This window comes from Bombus fervidus, chromosome 16 (assembly GCF_041682495.2).
Source record: "Bombus fervidus isolate BK054 chromosome 16, iyBomFerv1, whole genome shotgun sequence".
Lineage (NCBI taxonomy): Eukaryota > Metazoa > Arthropoda > Insecta > Hymenoptera > Apidae > Bombus > Bombus fervidus.
Genome location: NC_091532.1, coordinates 1,637,189 through 1,653,200, shown reverse-complemented (window position 1 = coordinate 1,653,200; position 16,012 = coordinate 1,637,189). Strand labels below are relative to the sequence as shown.

General features: G+C 36.6%; 1 protein-coding gene across 5 annotated transcripts in view; it reads left to right on the top strand.

Annotated features, from left to right (window-relative positions):
- LOC139995852 (neural-cadherin-like) overlaps positions 1-16,012 on the top strand; it is a 242,297-nt gene that overhangs the window by 57,407 nt on the left and 168,878 nt on the right. For all 5 annotated transcript variants that reach the window (XM_072019728.1, XM_072019731.1, XM_072019726.1 and 2 more), the window contains 3 exons: positions 5,272-5,461; positions 7,240-7,422; positions 14,633-14,822. In XM_072019728.1, coding sequence (XP_071875829.1) covers positions 5,272-5,461; positions 7,240-7,422; positions 14,633-14,822 — 563 coding nt within the window. The remainder of the gene's footprint in view (positions 1-5,271; positions 5,462-7,239; positions 7,423-14,632; positions 14,823-16,012) is intronic.

Here is a 16,012-nt window from a genome sequence, read left to right as displayed (position 1 = left end):
TAAACGATATGTATCGTATACGCAAATTGATCGGCTATGGATCATCGGGCGATCGCGTTGCAACAAAACGTCTGAAATCGAGTGTCGTTCGTTCTACGAACGAGTACGCTGAATTTGCAGCGCAAGGACGCAGGATCGAATGTAAATTAAAAGTAGACTGCGAAGGGTAAATGATCACCTACGATTAGAGATGATGTCCAGCAGCAATTCGCGGGGATGTAAGCATCGGGCAATCGAGTGGCGGATTAACGCAATCGGTAGCGCGCATGCAGCGCGCTCGAGGGGTAAGCGAACTCGCGGAAGTCACATTCGTTCTAGCGATTATCCAGGTAATCGCGGAAGCCGGATTTAGCCGCAGCAGACTCATACAATTAGTGTGTGTGTGCCGTAAATATTTTTTGGGCATGCGTTTTACAAATAGATGCTTCCCTCAGACGTTGGTAATTATTTATTATATTTTTCAACTGATTAATTTGGCCCGTTCAACTGGTTCGATTTCATGGATCCCCATATTTTCCGTTCTATTCTCCAATCGTTCTCCCTCTGTTCTCGTTTCTTTGTGTTTTTGTCTCTGGTAACTGTATTTTTCTGCACAAGATTGGCTTTTTTCAAAATTCTCTATCTCTCATTGTTTTCGTCTACGTTTTCGTGTATCTACTCGAATTTGCTCGCTGTTCGGTTCCATTTAGCGTTGGAATCGTGTGTCGAACGTCGACGAGCATCTCTGCGGAGATGACGTCGCGACGACACGTCGCCAACTAAGCGTTCCGCCGATAGTGGAAATGAGAAAAAGATAGCAAAAGAGGAAGGAATTTAAAACGAAACGATTTTCAAAGTCGAATGTCGCGTCGTGTCGTCTAAGCATCGTTCGCCATTTTTGCGTTCTCTTCGACCTTTTTCCTTTTTACAGTTTATTGCGAGACTTGCATTCAGTATAGATCGTCGATCTGTATACATATATATATATACATATATACATATATCGTATATATATATATACATTTTATACATACGTATTGTACATTACGTGAATGCCGTATTAATTTTTGGGCATGTTTCGTCAGTTGCTTATCTGCGGTAGGTTACCGTGTATTGTTCTGGAAAGTGACCATTCTCTTTTTCTTTTTTTTTTTTGTTCTCCTGTCCTCCCCCCGACGTTTTCGTTCGTCTCGATATTTTGTATCCACGTTTCCATTGGAACAGTTTGAATCTCTATTTTCCTCATTTTTTTCGTTTTCTTTCGAGAGCGTAGTGTGTTCTCGTAGTGGTTTTTGCCGGTCAGATACGTATTTTTGCGCCGATCATGCGGCAAGCTGAGTAACAATTAGATTTTGAAACTTCCTTAGTTAGAGCATCTCTTGAAATTATATTCGTTAGTCGGATCATGTCGATCGAAAATATCACGATCGATGATAACGTGATTTGAATGCTCGGTTAGCTTCCCAAGAAAAATATATTAAGAAAAAAAAAAAAGAGAAAAAAGGAGAATATAACTAAAAAAACACAAGGAAAAAAGAAATCGATGCCAGATTGCGTTTGAGAATCGACAATTGGAAACGGTGTCGTACAGAGAATGCTGGAACAAAGGCGAAAACGATGAATCTGAGATTCTCTTTTCATTTGTCAACGATGCTAATTAACAAAGATCACGCTGATTACACAACTGCCAAAAAAAAAAAAAAAAAAAAAAAAACACCGCGCACCAATGGTTTCGGGGAAGGTTTCAGGCACCGTTTCTTGGATACAACAACAATAGGTTCACGCTGTGTCTTTGTCGTTAACTAATTTTGATTTGACGTATCGACTCGATGATGCATTTATTCGCTTTCTTGCTATTTATGCGAGGCTACTAACCATTCACACGTACAGTGCACACATTAAAAACAGGGCGAGGGATCACGCTTGCGAGCCACTAACCAAAACACTGTCACGTTCAGACATTCAAGTTTCATAATTTACCTTTTTTACATCCGTTAGACCTTTAGACGTTTATCTTGGAGCTCTCGGAATATTTATACGAAAATGGTGGAAATGAGGTTTTTTGTACCCTTTGATTGCAATTTATCGAACGCCATTCGTTCGCGTTTGCCTTCTTTACGGCATTATCGGTAAAGTACGTTTTTTTCATTTAAAAGATAATCTCATTTCAATTTCATAATTGGTTAGGATTAAAATTTAAGGCGCGAAATTTTTAATCCCGCAGGTTCTCCGATGAAAACTAATCCTTACTCGATAAAAATTATTAAACGAGGAAGCTTAAATTGGAGCTTAATTTGACCGGAGAATTTAGGAGTTAAAAGATAAAAATTTATAATACAGATTAGTAAGTAATATCGAATTCTGATAAGAATGCTCGTTGATTTGTAAAATTACATTAGGTCGCTCAGAAAATTCATAAGGAAAGTTATGAAAAATTTAAGGGAATATTTTACGGAATAATATATATACCGTTTTTGTTCAATACACTCGTGCCATCTGTCAAATTTGTTCGTCTGTTTAGGTTCTTGGCTACTACAATTTTTCTTTTTCAATAAGTTTTGTAAATACTACGATAAATAATAACAAGACCGTACTATATTCGATGAATCAGTCAGATCTTTTCTGCCTTTTATACGTGAGTATCTCTGGCCAAGTTTCGTAGCTAAAACGTTCAAAATATTTGTACATCGATGTATATTACATACATTTGCGAGATTTCGGAAAAGAGACTGCTATTTATATCTCACCTCATTTCCTCCATGTAATACGCGGTTTCGAATCGTTTGACCCGTAGCTAAGAGTCGTTGACCAACATTAAACGAGATTGATCACGGAAATGCCGATGCAAAGGCGCGACTATTTTCGTTCAACTCTCGAATAGTCTCGATCGCGAATGTTCTGTTCGAGTATCATAATTGGACACTGCTATGAGATACAAATTTGAGAAAATTTGAGATTCCACTTCACGACTCTCTGTGTTTATTAAACGCGCGAAAATATTCGAATACTTATCGTAGGAAGCTTTTATGAATAAACGTATGAATAAAAATATATTGCGCGTTATAGCTTTTGAAATGTAATAACTTTCTGAAATTTCATTGCAAATGAGTCTGCAAACGTATATACAAGTTTATTGCAAACTTACACTTGATAAAAAAATGAATAAAAAAACAACCGATGGACTGTTTAAATAATTTCGTGACATTTGCGAAGAATACTTTTGCGATAAATATCTCGTGTCTTCTACGCGTACTTTCGAGTTTGTTTCAAATTTTTCCGCTATAATCGTGATAATTCTATCATGCCGTACGTCGTACAAAATGTGTCAGCACAAACAGTATATGAGAGTAAAATGTATAGCACATATATCATATATTCGAAATAAGTTTCCGTAAGTGTTCGAATACCTTTGTCAGCCTGTACCGTTTAGAATATTCAAGTTGATGACCGTTTGTCAAGATTGGAACGAGGATTGACGTTGACTCTGTGGTTCCGTTTCCTTGGTCGACGTCCAGTAGTTGATCGAACGTTCCTTCGACACGGTGTTCCGGCGCTCGTTTGAATTGACAAACGGTGCCATTAATTCCGGTGCCTTTGAGCGCTCGACGAGCAGCTATCGAGACGTGGACGTCTAACGGATGACATCGCACACAACCGTATAGGAAGCGATAATGATCGGTGATTGCGTCGAACTGACCAATTTATTAGAGGAGCAGCTTTTGTGCAGTCTGTGCGATATCGATATATTTCAGAGAATAGAAGGTTTGATTTGCAAAGGAATTGGTTTGCTCCGCGAATAGCTTTACGTGTTTGTATAATAATAAGAAGAAAAGTGTCTCGATGGTAATTTGAATTAGAAAAATTACTACGCGTGATCGATTTTTCTTATATCTTGTATTCTATTTATTATTCCAGTAATATTATATCACTCGAATAATAGAAGAATCACTGAACTCGCTCTATCGGCTTTAACGACGATTCTATTTTTATAATTTATTAATTTTATGAAGGATAGAAGGAACTGCAAAGGACACTTTATGTATTTTATACCGTACCTTGAGGATATATCAAACGTATAAAATTACATTTTTCTTTTAATGTTAAAAACTACGCGAAGTTGCCTCGAGCTAATAACCATTTTTTACATGGTGCTCGTAAAAAACCGACGGAAAAGAAGATCAACGCACGAGGAAAGCTCAAAATTACAAGCATTTTTATATACGTATTAAACATATTGAGTATGTACTTGTTATTATATTCGTGTAAACACTTTCATACTGTTTTATGCCCAATTCCGTCAAAACTTGAAATTATTGGACGAAGCAGTTCCATCGATATAATAAAACGCATCACCGATCATACTTGAAATTGTCGGAGAGAGCTTAATTACGTATTACACGATCTAAGCTACCTTGCAACATTTTAAAACCTCGCTGAGCTATCTATTACGAAAGCCACTTAACGAAACTTACAAGTCAGTACACGTGACAACACAGCGTGACACCCTTTATCTAACCAAGCTGCTCGTAGAAAAGCTAAAGCAGTAGCTGGTAACGCGGATAAGGGATCTGTAGCTTAACAACTAACGACACGAGACTTCGGAACGCCATCCGTGGTATATAGTGGTATATAGTGGTATATACTCAGGGTATGGACAAGCTAATACGTTCTATATAGTATCTAAAACGCGTCAGAAACGGAAAAGACAGGCGACGACGGGAAACATAAGCTCGTTAGGTAAAATCAATTAGCCGAAACCGTAGTTCGTATCGCAGCTCCGCCAATGTAACAGTAGATTATCCTACTAGTGGGATGATGTTCCTTTTGTTGTCAAGAAATGAAAAGAATGCTCGAAATATAAAATAGAGGGGAGAGATGTACAAAGTACGAAAATTAAAAGAAGATAGAAATATACAAAAAAGTAAAAATATATATTAAAAAAAAAAAAAAAAAAGAAATAGGAAAGTAAGATAAAAATGAGAAAGAGCAAGAAAGTCGACAAATCATATGGTACGAATTGACGAATCGCATGGTGACCTTTCGTCACGAGACGAGTAAACAGCCTCTAACCTCTCTTCTTCTGTAATCGGTAAAAAAAAAAAAAAAAAAAAAGAAAGATAACTAGCCTTGTATTTTTCGATATACATATGTCTACCCTAGGTAATTTCCGTTCTCGTTTCTGTTTCCGTTTCCCGTTTTCCGTTCATTAAGTCTCAAACTCCGGCGCCCGGAGCTGATTTGAAAGCCGGCCTTGATTTTCGTAACATGTGCCTCTGGTGTGTGTGTCGACAGCTCGGGAATCGACAATAATCCGACGGTGTTTTATCGGCTAATGCCTGGCTCCACTGCACAGACCAACAAGTTTCACACGTTTTACCTTCAGCAACGAGCCGAGAAGTCTGTCACCTGGGCGGACATCAAGGTTAACCATCAGTTGGATTACGAGAGCATAAAGGAATACAATCTGACTATACGAGTCGAGGTATGTACGAAACGACGCTGTTACTTCTCAGATGTTAAGAAACGCTGCGTTTCCACCGTTTTTCGTTCGCAACCTGTACGGGTTTGAGAGAAGCGTCTTGGGACGAATTTCGTAGCTACCGTTTGCTTTGCAATGCGTTCGAGTAAGAGAGTCTTGGCGAGAATCTTGGCGAACTTGCGATTACCAAGTTGTTGATGTTTTTGGTTAGTAGTCTCCGCAGACGTTAGAAAATCCGAGCTACGCTTCGACTTTCCAGCCAATGTTGCTTAATCTTGTAGCTTTGCTAAGAAGTTTTCGCTACGAGTTGCAAGTTCGTCGAGGTTTTAGTATTTTTGATTATGCGCGGGATGTTTCGTAAAGTACAATATCATGGCAAGTAAATGATTCTTCGTAAAACAAACAAATTGAAAATGGAAAATGAAATTCTTACTGGCTTGTTTCAAGCGAAATTACGTTTTTGAGAAAATGGATTTTACAAATATTTGACGCTCGTCCCTTATCTGACGAGGTTTTGAGGTATTTCAATAAAAAAATTAAAATCTGAATCTATCAATCGGTTATAATAATTACAAAGCCAAAGCTGATTGAAAATAACCGACCGATATACTTTTACCATCACAATGTTTACAACGTTCGTCGAAAAATATATACTTTCTAAATTTTGATCAAACAGTCGAGCTTTCATCTCCATTATTCTTAATTACACAAGAATATTTTGCAAAAAAAAAGCATTCGTTCAAACAGTTCAATTTTACTAATTTTTATTTTACATAGCTCGAGAGTTTTGCTTCTCATATCTGTTATATTTCAAAGAAAGCCATTGAAAAAGACATAAAACACGAAAAATATAAGGGAGACGGCTATAATTGAATCGCGCTTACGGTACAGTTCCAACCTACATAGGAACTCGTGGCTTTGCGTATTTCAAGGCTCGAGTGATACGATATTGAATGCGGTTAATTTTCACAGCCAGTGTATTCCTCCTCAAAATTGTCGAGTGACCATAGAATATAATCTCCTCGGTTAAATAACCGGCGTTCTTTAATCCATTTAGAAACTGGCAACGGAGCAACTCGAAAATCCGCTTACCGATCGCGATATTATTTCTATTTCAACTGTACAGTATTACTACTCTGTCGAGTATCTGCACCTTGTATTTCTACGGTAATAACCTTCTCTGCAACGATAAAATATGCTCCTCGTCATTTCTATGTGAACGCCTATTCAGTCAGAGAGATGACTCTTCTTCTCCGTTCCATTTGCTTGACCTGTTTTAACGAAAATTCATTGAAAACGATGAAATGCGGAGAAATTTTCGTTAAAACGGTTGTTCGTACCTGGAAGTGATCATGAATTTTATCAAAAGCTGAAATATTTTTAATTAACGCGCTCCCTTTAGAATCGGTCAAATTTTAGAATGCTCGTTCAAGTTTTAGTTTATTCTTTGAAAATTGAATATCTCTAATTTTCAAACTAATACTCGTTGATCGAGCACAAAGATATTGCAAGACTTATTCTTTCACCATGAAAAAGACAGTACTCGTGTACTGTATCTTGTCAATAAAAATACGTAAAAAATGAAGTACTCTTAGATACTCGATAATAATTAGATAATCGATATTCGGAGGTATTAACGTTTAAAAATCTGTAATTAAAGTAAGTCGAGAAAATACTAGTCTTTCTATCTCTCTTTTGGAATTGCAAGAACGGTAAACGAATCAGCGAATCAAGTAGAAAACGCAAGGTACACGTAAGATAAGGATAATCCTCTTCTACAGAACAATGGCGCCCAACAACTCGCTTCTGAAGCAACCGTCTATATTGTCCTGGAAGACGTTAACGACGAAATACCTTTGTTCACCGAACGTGAGCAAGAAACTGTACTCGAGGGTGAACCAGTTGGCAGTAAGGTTACTCAAGTCAACGCGATTGATAAGGATGGCACTTTCCCGAACAATCAGGTGAGCAGACGTCCACAAATGTCCGTTTTTGTTAATACTCGAGGTACTTCTTTACGTCATCCAACGTTAGACACGTTAGACAACGTTTTAAAAATACTACACGTACTTATCGACGATTAATTAGACAAATGTTAATAATTTTTCGTACTGACCGTGTCTAGTGGCTAATTCAATCGACCGACAATCCTACTTCGTTCTTAATTGTCACGATTTATAATCTGTTTGAACATGCAATTTGTTTGGTTTAAACGGATACGTTATTCTAACGAAGTTGATGAAATGTCCGCGATGTACTCCGTTTAAATCGATTTTCATGAATATTTTCGAAATTGTCGATGACGAAGAATCGAGCGATTTTATGGGATATCGATAGTTATTTGTATTTTTCTTCCTTTATGGGGTTCGTTAGGAATATTCAATAAGTTTTTTAAGAAACGATAGAAAGTGTTAATATACGTACACGTGTGTGTCTGTAGGTAGTTCAGAGACGAAGTAGATAAGCGATTCTTATGTTCCCTTTTCCGTTTATAATCTTCTGTTTTCGCATTCGCAAACGTCGAGAGTTTTCAATTAAATTCGTAGAAGTGAAATTGAAATTTTAAGTTTCCTTTTTATTTCCATCTCTACTTTTTATATCTTTAATATGATTAATCTTTTGTGTATGGGAAAGTTCTATCAATATCAATATCAATATTACTTTCATCAGCAAGTTCTCATCATCGAATCGATATTACTCAACTATCGAGCAACTCTCGTGGCTAGTTTTCGGACTGGTTTCAGGCTTCAATTACACGCTCTGTCTACCGTATGCTCTATGTTCCGAATTTACGTATAATATTCAATCGTCTATATATTAAATACTCAGAAATATACAGCTATCTAAACATCGACTATTACGAAATTATTCGTTTATCTACAATCTGATAAGTTTGTACGAGATATCGTGAACACCTATGCATAGAAACTTCTTACGAATATATTACGTGCGTTATCTGAAACATTTTGAATTTTACCTAACTTTGTAACGAGACGCTACTCTCACTGTAAATTCGGCCAGTCGCGGGGAGACGCGTTCGCGAGGAGGCGCGTCAACGGGAGTCGTAAATTCCCGTTACGATTGTATCAATCGACACCACGAGCAGGTCGATCCCCGTATTTCTTTTGGGATAATAGGGGTAGTTCAGTTGGAATTCAACTGTAGTCTACAGTTTTATTAATATATATATTTATTTCTATTTTGCACGGATACACACTCTCATACACAAGCGAAGTCGGTGAATTTGATTACTTAGACGGAACGTAGAGTTGATATGATGCCCGATTGTCGTACGAACAGTTGACTTGACTGTCGCGAGGGCTTGAAGAGCCAAAGGAACCCGGGAGATGTGTGGCACAGACCTTGCCTAGTTCGTTCTTTCGCCATCTCAGGAGTAGGAGACTTTCCACCGTCTTAGGTAGTGGATGATATTGTTTTTTGGGATGAAGTCCCTTTTTTCTTTGTATACACATCCGCTCTTTCCGTATGGCAGATACCTGTTTTATCCGTGATTGTTACCAGCACGTAATAAATTCCAGGGAGTGGGGAATAGCCCGCCGTAAACGTAAAGTACTTTTTGGGACTCTACGTCCCGTAATTTTAGTGCAGACCGATTGACCCATCTATATACGTTAGCCATTAAACTTTCGTTAGAGTATATGGTGGGTCCTTGGATCTGTAGAAGATCAGAATAACGGTATGAGGGCCGTTGACAGTCAGGTAATAAGGGCTGACTTGTTGGCCGCTTCTTACGGCGTAACACTCACGATTATATTGGTAAAATCTGTAACCAATTTCAAAAGGCGCATACGTATACGATATGCGTATAGAAGTTACGAGATATTCGTTACAAGCAATATTTATTATAGTTCGTAAAAATCATCAAAGTCAATCGTAACAGTTATTTCACGTAATACCGTTAACGAAATTTCAGAAACTTTCGTATATAACACACGTAATACAAGTTTCGCTATCGTCGTTACATATATCTCATATACATCATTTTCTGTAACATACATATACGGAGCACACAGTTTGTTTGAAAGCGAACAAGGTCGATGTCAACAAAGCTGAAGTACCTAGGTTTCTGACATCTACCATTGTTGAGCAACATAAATATTCAATAGCATAACAAAATACCCTCAGGTCTGTAACTTTCCTCGCGGCTGAACCAACTGTGGGACAAGGGAAACGTAGGCGCACGCGAAATCAATAGTTTCTTCGAACTTTCGAATTAGTCGCTTGTCGTCCTTCGGCGTAGATACTGCTCGTTCGACGTTTATTATTATATTTGTTATATATATATATAAATTCACTCGTAAGAGTGCAATTTATAATTTTTTGCAATTACCTCTTAGGCGAGAAATTAATGGATCAAACTATAACGTGAAAATTTCTATTCACTGGAGGATGCGTAGCTGATCGAGCATGGAATGTCGTTCATTTACAATTATAAGGAATTTTCAATGAGAGAATCGTAGACATACTTTTTCTTTGCAGTGCCGCTTTAATTGCAACGAGACAATAGAAGTCGTTAATCAAATACGATGTTGCAAACTATTCAAAATTTAGTAGGGATCGCGAATGACAGTATTTCATTCTACGTTAAATTATATTATGTTTGATTTATTTCATTTCCAATTTAAACGTAAGGGATTTATCGAGATACGAAATACAATATAGTTACGTACTTGAGATGGAATATTTTTGTAGTATTTCATTTAAATCGGTGGCTGAAAAGTAAGGACATTTCGTATCGAATATTCAACGTTGATGTACATAACTGATATTAATAAAATTTATATCAAACATTCAGTACCTTTCGTGTATAATAAAATGTTATATCAATATAGGCACGGATTTATTACGTTTGAAACGTTACGTGGGGTAGATATTAAATAAAAATCGTCGGTTGACTTTAGTATAATTTAACGTTAGTGATAGACGTAAGTGATAACGTAGTGCGTGCGAATAAAATACATGTTTTACAATTGCAATGCTCGTTCGTCGAATACTCAACATCTTTGTCCCGTAACAGATGACGTTCGATATAATTCTTGCGAAGAAATACTTGTCTGTTAAACGTCGTGAGAATCGAGAAGACCGTGCAAAAATAATTCGGTTCTTTCAAATAAATATCGTGGCAGCGATCGAATAAACGGATATATTATTCCGGCCGAAACTTTGTTAATTTCACACAGTGAAATTGTGTTTGTCGAAGTCGCGGTTCTGATGGAAATACCGTGTAACTTTGTTCGCCGTGTAACGCCGTTATACTGCAAAATACCGTAATCAAATTTAATCGCAGGAACACCGCCGTTGGTATAATTTAAAATGTCGCGCTGCGCCGTATCGTTACGAGTAACGCGTTACGCGCAAATGTTCATGACTCCTTGCGCGTATTTACAACGATTAATATTCATTCATCGCTGTTATTGTTTGTTGAATGTTTATACGTACGTTTGGTCCAGATCGATATAAGAAACTTTCTCTTCCACGTTGTCATTCGTAATTATAATTAGTCGTGGGATTATTCCGATCGTGGCAGGATCGTAGTTTTGGAAGAACGTTAATGCGTTGATAGATCTTTCTTCTTTTATACGAACGACAATTATTACAGTTTTACAATTATTTTACGTGGAATATGACAATGTGAAATTTACTTGTAGAACTTCTCCTGTATTAGTACGTAGCTTAGCTATGTATGTATGTAATTCAGCAAAAGAAATTTTGAAGTTTTTTGAAATTTCAACGATAAGCGATTCGAGTTGTAAAAATTTTCCCAATGGTTTTAATATTGCTAAAGTATTATAAGCGTAGTTATAAATATCGAGAGACCTTTACGTCTTGTTTATAACAATTTTTGGTTTTCGTATCATTCTCGTAACGATGTCTAGATGAGCAAAAAACATCTTTCCACAAAAGCTTTCGAGCTTACCTTTCTTTAAAAAAAAAAAGCCACGAGACAGGGTTGAAAAAGCTAAATAGCATCTTTTTGCTTAGGTATTTTAACTTGATAGCCGGAGCTCGTTAACTTTTACCAAACTATAAGCAGAGTTTGGCGAGTACAAAACGAAAGAGTCTCCTATTTCTTTTTTTTCTTTTTTTTTTTTTCATACACATCTTGGTTTTTCGTATAGTTTATCGTTAAAAATGAGGAAATTTTTCAATTCTAAATTTAATCAAAAATCACGATCTCTCCCTCTCTCTTTCTCTTTCTTTCACTCTTCTCTCCCTTTCTATGGTACATATTAGTAAACCGGTCTCACATATTTTATGGCTGCATGAAATATTTATTTTAACAAAAATGGGCGAAAAGTAAAACTCTTCTCTTTGCAATCCATCGCTTGATTTAATCCTTCGTAACATCGTGCGAATGTGAAGCGTAATACATACTCTTGTTTCTGACTAAATATGTACTTTTACGTAGCGCGTTATCATATTATTTTATTATTTACTCGTTTTACTATTATTAAATTATTTACTCGTGACAAATAATGGAAAAATTCTATGAAATATTCCAAGTAAAGGGCTTACAATATTTAGCACGCGAAATAAATTTCTGCTTAAACACCATTTTCTCAATTATGTTCATAAAGATATAGAATTTTATAAATACCTGTAATCTATTTAAAAATGATCGTTCGCGTGAAATTGAATGTAAACGGATAAATATTTCGAAGGAGTATCGGTTAACCAAAATATAAACCAGCATCGTGCGAGCGATCACGCAAATGAACTAATTATAATTATCTGTTCAGAGCTAAGTTTTCCTGTACACAGGAAGTATAACCGTTAATGTCATCAATTATCCTCGTGATTATTAATAGTACGTGCGTTATTAATTCGATCCAGCCAGTTAATTAATTTAATTGATGTCTTTGCCGATAGTATCGTCGCTTCATCGCTTCAAATTTCATTTTGTTCGCCTTACGCCAATCTAAAATCAAACTTTTCTCGTACTTTTTTTCATTGGAAACGCTACGCGATTTCACCGTGATCGTGATTTTTTTCTTTCCCTTTTCTCGATTTACAAGCAGTCGTGCAGGCACGCTGATTTCTTGATTCTCGGCGCTGATTTCTGTTTTTTCTTCGCGCAAACATTTTCGTAATACGCTTCCATGCGTTCTTCGATGGATTTTCGTTTACAAGCGAACTCTATGAAGCCTCTAGAATTGGATATTTCTCTTTTTCCCTTCTCTCTAATTTTGTTCTCCCTTTTTTTGTTTAAATTTCGAGGAATGTCACGAATGTTCGGAGTTACTTCTTCTACCGAATAAAACGAGCACGAGTGGCCGGGTAGAGAAAAAGTCCTGGTATCCAGAACGCAGAACGTTCTAGCTTGAAAATTATCGGTTCAAAAGTTTCTGTTTATTGGAAACTTTAACGTTATATTACGATTATACGTGTACTTAGACGTGTATTATATTAATATTTGCTTTTATGAGAATTTCAATCAGTTTTTAGATTATCGAAGTTTTCGTTGCATTTGTAAACGTACTTTATATGGAACAGAGCGCGTGCTTTGCGCAAAATCAATGTGTATTCAATAATAAAATCATAATACGTATAAGCTTTTAGACGATCACAGACGCGAATATCGTACGATACGTTTTGACAAATTTTTCGTATTTTCGAAAGATACGGATCTGTTTTAACTACATAGGTTTTATCATACGTCCACGTATTTTTTGAAATAAAAGTTATCGAGCTTCGAATATTCTCAAATTTCAAAATTTCAACTATTTAATCTTTCAAATCTTCAAATCGCTTTAGATTTACAAATTTTAACAATAAATCGTGTACATTATACAATACCAACAAATCGCACAGCGACGAATAGAAATAAATGGAATCTGTGAATCGTATATTTCGACTAAATTCTCACGAAATTTGAATTTCAATTATTACATCGCAATTTACGTGCTTACCTAACGTAATTAACCCTGATATAATGCTCGAATCGTTATATTTCACTGGAGACGAAACGAAAAGGATTTGTAAAATTTTAAGATGTTTAATCCACGACTGGTAAAGTGGAGCCGATGGGATCCTCGAAATTTGTACGTTTATAGAAATTTGATAAATACGTGTCGACGGTTTATAACCTACGATATCAGCTTCCATAAATTTGCGAACGTTTCTATGTCATAAAATGGTCACTTTCGATCTAATCGACGAGCAATCGATAAAAAAGTGTAACGAAGTAGATTGGTAAAAAAGGATTAGATCGCTAAAAGAAGAGTAGATCGATAAAGAAGGAATAAATCGATAAGGACGAAAAGAGTGGTATTTCATGGAAGCCTCCGATAGGAGGCAACGGAACGCGCGCCATTTCAGTTATTGTAATATTTCTAGAGGAAAGGTTAACGGAAATCAGGAGCTATTTTTTGAGTAAATTTTCCTAAAATTCCTATCAAATATTCTAAATAATTCGAAGCAGTTGGGTCTTTACGAAAAATTAACGACAATCCATACCAGGTACGCGTCGACGTACGATCTAAACGAGAAACCATGCATATAAACGACAATCGAAGGTATTGCAACAGTAAGGAGCTCCGGTATTTAAATTTGTACTTATTGGAAAAGGAACAAAGGTATAGATTCCATGGTCAAAAGTTTTATGTTCATAAATGCAAAAGTTTATTACCACGAGTATTGGTTGATCGTAAACTTATAGGTTACTTGACCAAGCGACTTGACTTTGATAGATTTTGAGCCCTCGTTTGTTGGTTACCTCGAATTACTGGAAAATGTAGTTGCATCCATATTGCAGCAGATCCTTCAACTTTTTCATTTCTCGTTCAAACTTCAGATATTTCTTTATGGTAAGTTATGGTTATAGTTGTTTCGTATTTTGACGAAATATCGTTACAGTTATATACATACATACATACATACTTACATACATACATACATACATACTTACATACATACATACATACATACATATATATATATATGTTCAGAAAAGATTCAGAAAAGATACATTCGGTTTTCAGGTATTTTATTCGGCAGAATGATCGTTCAGAATACACATCCGCTGTAACCATAACCTTGGAAAAATATAATTTCTTTCAAAATGGGTAAAAGAAGGCAGTAGGGTTAAACTACATTTTCGCCATTAATTCGATTCAACTTCTAATCAAGTAAATCACGTTGTTTCTCTTTCAGGTGACGTATTATGTGGTGGACAGCGACAGGAACGAGGGAAAGGATTACTTCGAGATCAACAGAGAAACTGGCGATATCTTCACGAAGGTGATGTTCGATCGTGAAAAGCAGGGCGCGTACGCGTTGGAAGTGGAAGCCAGGGACGGTGCACCGTCCGCGAGACCCAACAGCAACGGCCAGCCGAATTCTGGTGAGTAGATCATCGAATTTCGCTGCACTATGCTTTCGACGCTATTATCCGGTGGCTCGTGCGCCACGTCTTCGCACTACTCCTGATTCCAAAATATCGGACAATCGAAACAAAAAATTGAACATACCGTAAAGCAGGAAAGACCCGAATCGAGAGAAATTTAACTTAGAGCGTGCAATCGTATTTTCTTATGCGAACACTGGGACGACGACTGTTGTGTTCTACATCGAATCGTCTCTACACGCTGATTTAGGAACGATCGATTCCTGAATTTCATCGGCCAAAAGGTAGAGACATGGTCGAAAGAGTAGAAGTGAAAATGAAGGCAACTGATCGCTGAATGAAAGTCGAGAATAGGAATTGGAGGGTCAATGGTGGATAGAACTAAAAGTTATTTTTAAGTAGCATATCATTTTGGAGAAATTGGAATGTTAAATACCAACGTTACACTTGTTTATCAAATAGATTTTTGTTGGTAATTTTATGAGAAAGGTTGATGCTTTCTCATAAGATTAATAGATAGGCTGTCTCTTTAGTTTTAAAAGATAAAACCAGCTTCGAATATCCGTAAAATATATACGAGTGAGGGCTGTTAAGACAATTTCAGGTGGGGTTACGAATACTACGATAGTTTCGTTCACGAAACTTCCTTTATAAATTAGGCAAAAAGCTTGTTTTACATTTAAAAGCGATACATAAGCCACGTTATTCGGTGAAACTGTAGGTCATCTAACTACTGCCTGTTAAAGGGAATTCAAAGTTTAATGGCACAGCTGAAAATAGGATTTTTCATGAAGCGAACGGTCAAAGGAAATCATCAGCTTCATCGAAAAAGCTAGTATTTTTCTTTGTATTCCATTAAATATAGCCGTAATACGGAGAACAGTTGTGCTTCGTAGTCGTATAAAAGTTCCCTCTGTTTCAACCGCATTTCGCGTTTCTCACTCTGAAGAAAATAAACGAAATTAAACATCGAAATTCTATTGCATTTTGTACGCAGCTATCAGTGCGCTTCCAGCTTAAAACTAAATTATCCGCAACTAGGAAAATAAACCTCGGACGAAATTTTTATCCAAGAACTTCTTCCTTCTTCGATCTAAATATCGCTCGTTTTTCTCATTTGTATTTTACACGAAAGATCCGACTCTAAGGTGACGGCACAGTTGTTACTTTACCGTTTCGGCCAATTC